This window comes from Coregonus lavaretus (assembly GCF_964263955.1).
Source record: "Coregonus lavaretus genome assembly, contig: HAP1_SCAFFOLD_1418, whole genome shotgun sequence".
Lineage (NCBI taxonomy): Eukaryota > Metazoa > Chordata > Actinopteri > Salmoniformes > Salmonidae > Coregonus > Coregonus lavaretus.
Window position 1 is genome coordinate 114,314 of NW_028157680.1, and position 10,194 is coordinate 124,507.

At 40.1% G+C, this 10,194-nt stretch overlaps 1 protein-coding gene across 1 annotated transcript; it reads left to right on the forward strand.

Moving 5' to 3' along the window:
• Window positions 1-499: 499 nt before the first annotated feature.
• On the forward strand, window positions 500-10,161 carry LOC311125086 (LON peptidase N-terminal domain and RING finger protein 1-like; the record flags this gene model as incomplete). Its single annotated transcript, XM_084199162.1, has 2 exons — window positions 500-1,368; window positions 10,043-10,161. Coding segments are annotated over exons 1-2 (417 nt in total), but the record flags the coding sequence as incomplete, so codon positions are not given.
• Window positions 10,162-10,194: the final 33 nt, after the last annotated feature.

Below are 10,194 nucleotides of genomic sequence, written 5' to 3' on the forward strand. Positions count from 1 at the left end.
TAGACAAAGAAAGTAGCATATCGCGTTGCACAAGATAGCCTAGCATCTGTTATAAAAGTGTCTATTTGCAGAAGAAAAAAAACGTTCACGTTTTTCTGTCACATCACGTTTTTGCAGGCGGCGGATTCTCTGTATTTTGATGACTGCAAAATCTCACGTCATCATAATAGAGTGTGGAGATTAGTAACTTCTTAACTTCGCTAGTTATTATTTTTATTAACATAAAATGCCACTGTCTGTCGGGTCCTCCCTGTTCTTCTCCAGTCAGAGAAAAAGCGTGTTATGAAACTCCGCATAAATCGGTTTCACAACAGGGTGGGACGCCGGTCTTTCGACCAATAGCATACCCAGCTTTCCCATCACGTGATCTTTATTTATGTAAGGTAATGGTGTTACACTGTATGGCTTGGGCTTTGTCGAGCTCCATCCATACAATGCGTAACAGGGCGATAAGATGACATCTCCCGGCTGTGTTTTTACAGTAGAGCCCGAGGCCGAAAAATTCGAGGAATCGTTGTTAAAATTCTGACCCAATATTGGTCTAGTGTTGATGGAGTTCAGAATTTGAAGACAACCAGACGAGAAACGATTGGACTTTCTATTCATCAAGTTTACAGGAAAGAGAAGACGTTACGTGGTGTTGTTCCAAACCAAATACTTTATGCTTGATGATGGAAAACGCCTGTGAATGAATCGGAAGGGTTTACACTATTAGGGCTTCATGGTTAGATCTTGGGTTCAGAGAGCCTTTGTTAACTGGATCAGAAAGAGGCCTGTAGTCAGTTCATGTGAATCGGAGAGGAGTGTCTGTCGTTGTTTAGATGGTGATTAGATAGACAGGAAGGATAGATGGGGACTAATAAGAAGCGTACGTTACTTAACCATAAGCAGCGCACATTACTTAACCCAACCACTGAAACCATGTCGCATGTGACTGACTGGGAAGCGTCCGCGTCGATAATCGTATAACCTAAGAGAGAAAGCCTCTAGAGAGCGGAGCCTCTCAACTCACCCCTGGCCGGAGAGAGCAAGGACCGGCTGAGGTGACATAACCCCGCCACTGTGCCACTATGGATCTACTTGAGTGCCCAATCTGCCTGTTCCTCATGTGTGAACCGGCCACCATGTCCTGTGGTCACTCGTTCTGCCGGAGCTGCCTGGGAAACTACTTGCCATCCAGGTGCCCAGCCTGCAAGGAAAGATTTAAACAGAGAGACGCCAAAAACATCAAGAACAACATCCTGATCTTCAGTGTCATTGAGAAGTGCTGCCCAGAAGAGACGAGGATGAAGTGCCATATTCTGGAGAAACTCAAAACCAGCGAGTTCACAGAAGCTTTACGCATCGCGGATGAAGGGATACAACTAGGTAGGTTCCTAAAAAGAATGTGTGAACTTGAGTACGTTTTGGGAAGACATTTTCTTACGCAGCCCTCGAGTAGGCTGCAGGACAGGCCTATGATCAAATGTGTGTATACACGTTGTGTAAAGTGGAATCCAGCCACTTATAAAAGCCCCACACCACACTGATTAGGTACATTTAGGTCACACAGATGTTTACCCCAAAAAACTCCAGCCAGGACGTATGAAGTAAAATGATCATGCTGACTAAAAAAACACACACATTTGAAGTTCATTCCTATATATTAATGTGCTCAGATGAAATGATTTTGTCTTCAGTGCAATACAGCGGACACAATCAGGCCCCCCTCGCAAAAGAGGCTTCTAACCTCAACTGGCTTTTCCTGGTTAAATACAGGTTAAATAAAATACTGTTAAAACTGCTATAATATAATGGTGGTGTAGTGACCTGGCATGCACTCCTGTAGTAGCCAGTAGCTTGGTCAGATAAGAGCCACATGGTGGGAGGCAGTACTACAGTCACAGTGGTCCAACATATATAACCCAAATAAAAAAAAACTCTTAACACACCAGATACACAGTTGTAAGAATCGGCCTTATTAAATGCAGTTCTGTTCTGTTTATGCAGTTCTCTTTATAAGCCTGTGATAGAATGCAGTTGTAATTATTTTGGTCCATGTACTTTGTCTCCCATCTATTCTACACATGTACATAGGCAACATATAATGTGTTTGTGCACGGCATATAACATGGAAATAGACAACCTTTACACACATGCTTGTTACCGCCAATGATTTAGATATATTCCCACGGGGGGGGGGGGGGGGGGCAGTATGAAAAATGTATGCACTCACTAACTGTAAATCGCTCTGGATAAGAGCGTCTGCTAAATGACAAAAAATGTAAAAATATATATGACTACATGACTGACATGGGCCGCTGTTTTGAAGCCAATGCGCCTTCTTCCTGGCAGTCCCCCCCACACTATTGTAAAACATATTTTTGAAGCTATAGAAATGCATTTATAAATATCTACATTCGTTTTTTTGCCACGTTTATTCTATTACAGACACCTTCATGCATACTTTTAAATTATATTATGTGAGCTAAACATAAAAAATAACAAAATTGATTATTCCCTTAAAGTATACTTTTTTTGAAAGTATTAATGTTACTGTCCCCACTACAACAATACTTAAATACATGTATTTTGTCCTTGTAACATTTAAATTAAATACTGTAGAATTCCATTCATTCCTCTGGAGGACTGCTTTTCTGTGGAGTGCCAATATGGCTGACAGGTGTATACAAAGCCTCTCATTGGTCAATACATAGTATCAGCAATCCAGGGTTTATATAAACTAAGCAAAAAAAGAAACCTCCCTTTTTTCAGAACCCTGTCTTTCAAAGATAATTAGTAAAAATCCAAATTTCACAGATCTTCATTGTAAAGGGTTTAAACACTATTTCCCATGCTTGTTCAATGAACCATAAACAATTAATGAACATGCACCTGTGGAACGGTCGTTAAGACACTAACAGCTTACAGACTGTAGGCAATTAAGGTCACAGTTATGAAAATTTAGGACACTAAAGAGGCATTTCTACTGACTCTGAAAAACACCAAAAGAAAGATGCCCAGGGTCCCTTCATGAGGACTGCAGATGTGGCCAGGGCAATAAATTGCAATGTCCGTACTGTGAGACGCCTAAGACAGCGCTACAGGGAGACAGGACGGACAGCTGATTGTCCTCGCAGTGGCAGACCACGTGTAACAACACCTGCACGGGATTGGTACATCCGAACATCACACCTGCGGGACAGGTACAGGATGGCAACAACAACTGCCCGAGTTACACCAGGAACGCACAATCCCTCCATCAGTGCTCAGACTGTCTGCAATAGGCTGAGAGAGGCTGGACTGAGGGCTTGTATGCCATGCATAGCCTACAAGCCACTGTTGCGGACCTTTGGAACATCTACATTTGAAAAAAGTCTAATAAATCAATTTAATATAGCCTACACCATCACAATAAGTCCATTATTTATTTTAGGCAGTTCTAAAGAAACATGATATAAAGAAAATGTAGTCTATTTCAGAAGAACAGAATAGCATACTCTGTTGTCTTTATGTTAGGCCCTGATATGGCTGTGGGCTACACTAGCTCATTGAGCAGACAAGATATTGTTGTAATTCCCGTGGCATTATTTTTTCACAGTTTGACAAGCATTTGATAATATGATCATGCAGTATTTTCAATTTAATCTGGTCTTTACATATAGCCTACTAATATATGTGTGGATTTTATTTTTAGAAATGGCCAACACAAAAAAAGTCATCCATAGCCTGCACTCGAATAGGGAATGGAGGTTACGTGCAGTTACTTTTTTAATATGCCAGGTAGGCTACACCGTTTGTAAAGCGGATTAATGTACTTGATTGTTTTGAATTGAGAAATACAGTAAATATAGCAGCACGAGAAAGCTGGGATCCGCTTTTATTGTATAGTGGCCAATCAAAACTCTGTTTTCACACACAATTGCGCAATGACTGGGCTTATAAATTGAAATAAATTTGCCAAAGTTATAGAATGACTGCTGTTTGTTCAGAAAGAAATGAAATAATTAATGATGGCCTACTACACATAATAGCATCTGATCTGGTGGACTCACTAAACACAAATGCTTAATGTGTGTTGGAGTGTGCCCCTTGGCTATCCGTAAATTACAAAAATAAGAAAATCGTGCCGTCTGGTTTGCCTAATATAAGGAATTTGAAATGATTTATACTTTTACTTTTGATACTTAAGTATATTTGAGCAATTACATTTACTTTTGATACTTAACTAAATTTAAAACCAAATCATTTTAGACTTTTACTCAAGTAGTATTTTACTGTGTGACTTGCAAGGTCATTTTTATTGATCTCGGATTCTCAGTTTCAGTGTCAAAGTAGCCTGTCATTTCGATAATTTGTGCGGTATTAAAAAAGATTCTGCCAGTCTCCAGTCATGTAAAATTACTTAGAATTGCATGAAATGCATTTATAAAAGGACAAATTTTTCCAGGATCCTAGGCTACAAAAGAAAATTCCCCATGTGTGCAACTACTATAAGTGCCTCAACTCTACTGCTCTATGCCGCTACGCAAATGTGATGATATGCATTCAATGCTTTATTATAAAAGGTGATTTTATTTTTCTCATGCGTTCCGGTACCTCAGAGCTGCCCAGGTCACCCCCCTCTCGCGCTCACTTTTTGTTCTGGCAACAACCGATTTACAAATTAAGCACTGGTCTTTACATGTACTAAATAATATGTGTGAAATTAGTTTTGATTTAGAATGGGCCATTATCATGCACCTGTTGGAACAGGGGCAGGGTAAAAGACGTCATCCCTATGCACTGGAGTAGCAAATGGAGCCAGGTAGGCTGCTCCGGTTGTAAAGCAAAGCAAAGCAATGTGCTTAATATATGGAAAGTTGAGAAATAAATATAGTAGGCCTAGCCTATAGAAAGCTTACAGGATCCTCTTTTTAATAGAGGCCATCAAAACTCTGTTTTCTCATGCAATTGCATAGCCTATAGAAATGTTGCGCAACAGGAACACATATATTTTATTCCATGCATCAACCAGCTATGAGGAGCTGGCTCTCGCTGTGCAACAGGTGATCCTATCCCCCCCCCCCCCCCCCTCCCCGAAAGCATTCCACAGGAATGCTGGCCCATGTTGACTCCAATGCTTCCCACAGTTGTGTCAAGTTGGCTGGATGTCCTTTGGGTGGTGGGCCATTCTTGATACGGGAAACTGTTTAGCGTGAAAAACCCAGCAGCGTTGCAGTTCTTGACACAAACCGGTGTGTCTGGCACCAACTACCATACCCGGTTCAAAGGCACTTAAATCTTTTGTCTTGCCCATTCACCCTCTAAATGGCACACGTACACAATCCATGTCTCAGTTGTCTCAAGTCTTAAAAATCCTTATTTAGCCTGTCTCCTCCCCTTCATCTAGACTGATTGAAGTGGATTTAACAGGTGACATCAATAATGCATCATAGCTTTCACCTGGATTCACCTGGTCAGTCTATGTCATGGAAAGAGCAGGTGTTCTTAATGTTTTATATACTCAGTGTAGTATAATAGAGAAAACCTACATACTTTAATGCAGGGGTCCCCAATTACATTCGGCCGTGGGCCGATTTTTCCTTGAGCGGATGGTCGGGGGGCCGGAACATAGTTATAAATCATTTTTTTATTGAAAATTGACCGCAAGAATCCCAAACAGAAATACTATTTGAAAAAAACAGAATATTTTCAAACCTTGCGGGCCGCCTATTTTTTTATATTTTTATTTTAATTTTTATTTATTTCACCTTTATTTAACCAGGTAAACCAGTTGAGAACAAGTTCTCATTTACAACTGCGACCTGGCCAAGATAAAGCAAAGTAGTGCGATTAAAAACAACAACACAGAGTTACATATGGGGTAAAACAAAACAAAGTCAAAAATACAACAGAAATAAATATATATACAGTGTGTGCAAATGTAGCAAGTTATGGAGGTAAGGCAATAAATAGGCTATAGTGCAAAATAATTACAATTAGTATTAACACTGGAATGCTAGATGTGCAAGAGATGATGTGCAAATAGAGATACTGGGGTACAAATGAGCAAAATAAATAACAATATAGGGATGAGGTAGTTGGGCGGGCTAATTTCAGATGGGCTGTGTACAGGTGCAGTGATCGGTAAGGTGCTCTGACAACTGATGCTTAAAGTTAGTGAGGGAGATAAGTGTCTCGAGCTTCAGAGATTTTTGCAATTTGTTCCAGTCATTGGCAGCAGAGAACAGGAAGGAATGGCGGCCAAAGGAGGTGTTGGCTTTGGGGATGACCAGTGAGATATACCTGCTGGAGCGCAGACTACGGGTGGGTGTTGCTATGGTGACCAATGAGCTAAGATAAGGCGGGGATTTGCCTATCAGTGATTTATAGATGGCCTGGAGCCAGTGGGTTTGGCGACGAATATGTAGTGAGGACCAGCCAACAAGAGCGTACAATATTGGGGAACCCTGCTGTAATGTGATGGGATCCACCTACGTGTCTGTCATCCTCTCTAATCCAATGAACAACTTCCTGCTTCCCTTTCACACTGCTCCCTTCTCTCTCTCTCTCTCTCTCTCTCTCTCTCTCTCTCTCTCTCTCTCTCTCTCTCTCTCTCTCTCTCTCTCTCTCTCTGTATTTTAATTGAAAGGGGCTTAATTGGCATGGGAAACGTGTTTACATTGCCAAAGCAAGTGAAATAAACAACAAACAAAAGTGAGAAGACACAAAACAACATCAACAAAAACCTTCAAATTTAACCAGATATTGCACTCAAAAAGGTTTCAAGTATTATATTATCAGCTATATATCAGCTATTATCAGTTATATTAGCTATGTAATGTGTTTTATAGTGCAAATAGTTGTAGTACAAATAGTACTACAAATAGTAGATAAATAAACAGATAAATATTTGTGGTATTTACAATGTTGTTTGTGCTCCATTGGTTGCACTTTTCACATGGCAACGGGACACAAATCTTGCTGCTGTGATTTCACCTAATAGATATGCAGTGATGTAAAATTCTTAAGTAAAAATACTTTAAAGTACTACTTAAGTAGTTTTTTGGGGTATCTGTACTTGACTTTACTATTTACTTCACTACAGAAAATAATGTACTTTTTCTTCCCTGACACCCAAAAGTACTTGTTACTTGGTCATCCCTACTGCCTCTGATCTGGAGGACTCACTAAACACAAATGCTTAATTTGTAAATTATGTCTGAGTGTTGGAGGGTGCCCCTTGGCTATCCGTAAATTACAAAAATAAGAAAATTGTGCCGTCTGGTTTGCCTAATATAAGGAATTTTAAATGATTTATACTTTTACTTTTGATACTTAAGTATATTTTAGCAATTACATTTACTTTTGATACTTAAGTATATTTAAAACCAAATACTTTTAGACTTTTACTCAAGTAGTATTTTACTGTGTGACTTGCACTTTTACTTGAGTAATTATCTATTAAAATATATCTTTACTTTTACTAATGTATGACAATTGGGTACTTTTTCCACCACTGCAGATATGGGAGTTTATCAAACAAAACACATACGTTTCGGCCTCAGGTCTTCATCAGTGGCCTCTCAATAGCAAGGCTATGCTCACTGAGTTTGTACATAGTCAAGTATTTTCTTAAGTTTGGGTCAGTCACATTGGTCAGGTATTCTGCCACTGTGTACTTACTCTCTGTTTAGGGCCAGATAACATTCTAATTTGCTCTGTTTTTTTTGTGGATTCTTTCCAGTTTGTTATATATTTATCTTTTTGTTTTCTCATGATTTGGTTGGGTCTAATTGTGTCGCTGTCCTGGGGCTCTGTGGGGTCTGTTTGTGTTTGTGAACAGAGACCCAGGAGCAGTTTGCTTAGGGGACTCTTCTCTAGGTTAATCTCTCTGTAGGTGATGGCTTTGTTATGGAAGGTTTGGAAATCGCTTCCTTTTAGGTGGTTGTAGAATTTAACGTCTCTTTTCTGGATTTTGATAATTAGCGGGTATCAGGCTAATTCTGCTCGGCATGCATTATTTGGTGTTTTACGTTGTACACTAAGGATATTTTTTGCAGAATTCTGCATGCAGAGTCTCAATTTAGTGTTTGTCCCATTTTGTGAATTCTTTGTTGGTGAGCGGACATCACACCTCACAATCATGAAGGGCAATGGGTTCTATAACTGATTCAAGTATTTTTTGCCAGATCCTAATTGGTATGTTGAATTTCTTCTGTTCCTTTTGATGACGTAGAAGGCCCTTCTTGCCTTGTCTCTCAGATCGTTCACAGCTTTGTGGAAGTTACCTGTGGCACTGATGTTAAGGCCGAGGTACACTACCGGTCAAAAGTTTTAGAACACCTACTCATTCAAGGGTTTTTCATTATTCTTTACTATTTTCTACATTTTAGAATAATAGTGAAGACATCAAAACTATGAAATAACACATGGAATCATGTAGTAACCAAAAAAGTGTTAAGCAAATCAAAATATATTTTATATTTGAGATTCTTCAAATAGCCACCCTTTGCCTTGATGACAGCTTTGCACACCTCACGGCCCTGTGTTTTTTGCCAATTTTAACTGTTTTTCCCCCCAACACTGCTTTCCATCAATTTGTATGGTTAAATTCATTGCCTTTGTTTTGATTTGTTTGTTTGTCAATTAGGGTGTGCAGGGTGAATACGTGGTCTGTCGTACGGTAATTTGGTAAAAAGCCAATTTGACATTTGCTCAGTACATTGTTTTAACTTAGGAAATGTACGAGTCTGCTGTTGAGGCATATCTCACGGTAGTTATTGGGGTCCATTTTGCCTCCACTTTTGTGGATTGGGATGATCAGTCCTTGGTTCCAAATATTGGGTAAGATGCCAGAGCTGAGGATGATGTTAAAGAGTTTAAGTATAGCCAATTGGTATTTGTGGTCTGTATATTTTATCATTTCATTGAGGATACCGTCAACACCACAGGCCTTTTGGGGTTGGAGGGTTTGTATTTTGTCCTGTAGTTCATTCAATGTAATTGGAGAATCCAGTGGGTTCTAGTAGTCTTTAATAGTTCTCTCTCTCTTTCTCCTCATGACAGCCTTACCCAGTAACTGATTTTCTCTCTGTTTGAGTCGCGACTCTCATGTCAGCCTTACCCAGTAACTGATTTTCTCTCTGTTTGAGTCGCGACTCTCATGTCAGCCTTACCCAGTAACTGATTTTCTCTCTGTTTGAGTCGCGACTCTCATGTCAGCCTTACCCAGTAACTGATTTTCTCTCAGTTTTGAGTCGTAACTCTCATGACAGCCTTACCCAGTAACTGATTTTCTCTCTGTTTTGAGTCGTGACTCTCATGACAGCCTTACCCAGTAACTGCTTTTCTCTCTGTGTGAGTTGTGACTCTCATGACAGCCTTACCCATAACTGATTTGTTTATGGGTGCTGAGATTAGATTTGAGTTGATGTCTAACAACATACGAAAAATTTGCAGATGTAATTGTGTGTATGTGTGTAGGAGTTATCTTTCCTAATGAATGCCTAACCTCATACTAATGTTCTGTCATTATATAGAGAATGAAACAACTTCCTGTAAGAGAAAGTCTGTGATGATTCTGACTGAATCTTTCTCCTCTACCCACCAGTAGTTTGCTAACTGCTTTTCTGACTGTGTTGTCATACTGAGGGTGTCAGTGCACCAAACACTTTGCATAAATAACAGTTTTCTATGCACCACACAGGACTATGCATAACAGTTGTGGTTTTACTGCAACCCTGCTGAGCCATTGTTTTAATACACATAATCCCATTCTATTCATACTCTGCAGGCTTTGCTGTAAAGCTAGCAGGTAGAATGCTACACTTGGAGATCCCTGGGCTTGTGGGAGGAGGGAAGGTGAGGGTGTGAGATCAGATGATTGTGCAACTTGTAGCTCATATTGTAACTTCAGGTTTTTGGGAGATTGTCTAATATTCCCAATGCACTGCAGGTGCAAGGGCAAATCGAACTAACCCAATTCATACTGGGAAGCTATCATACTACTGTCACTGATAGTGATCACTGTTAATTATATCTAACGCCCCCCCCCCCCCCCCCCCCCTCCTCCTCTCAGCTCCTGGTGATGTAAGTCTGAAGGTGTGGAGAGCGGAAGCCAATATGGGACTGAGACTGTTCTCTGATGCCCTGAGGGACTTTGAAGACCTCTGCTGCGTTCGCCCCAACTGGACAGAGGTAAGAAACACGCCTCAACGAGAGAGAGAGAGA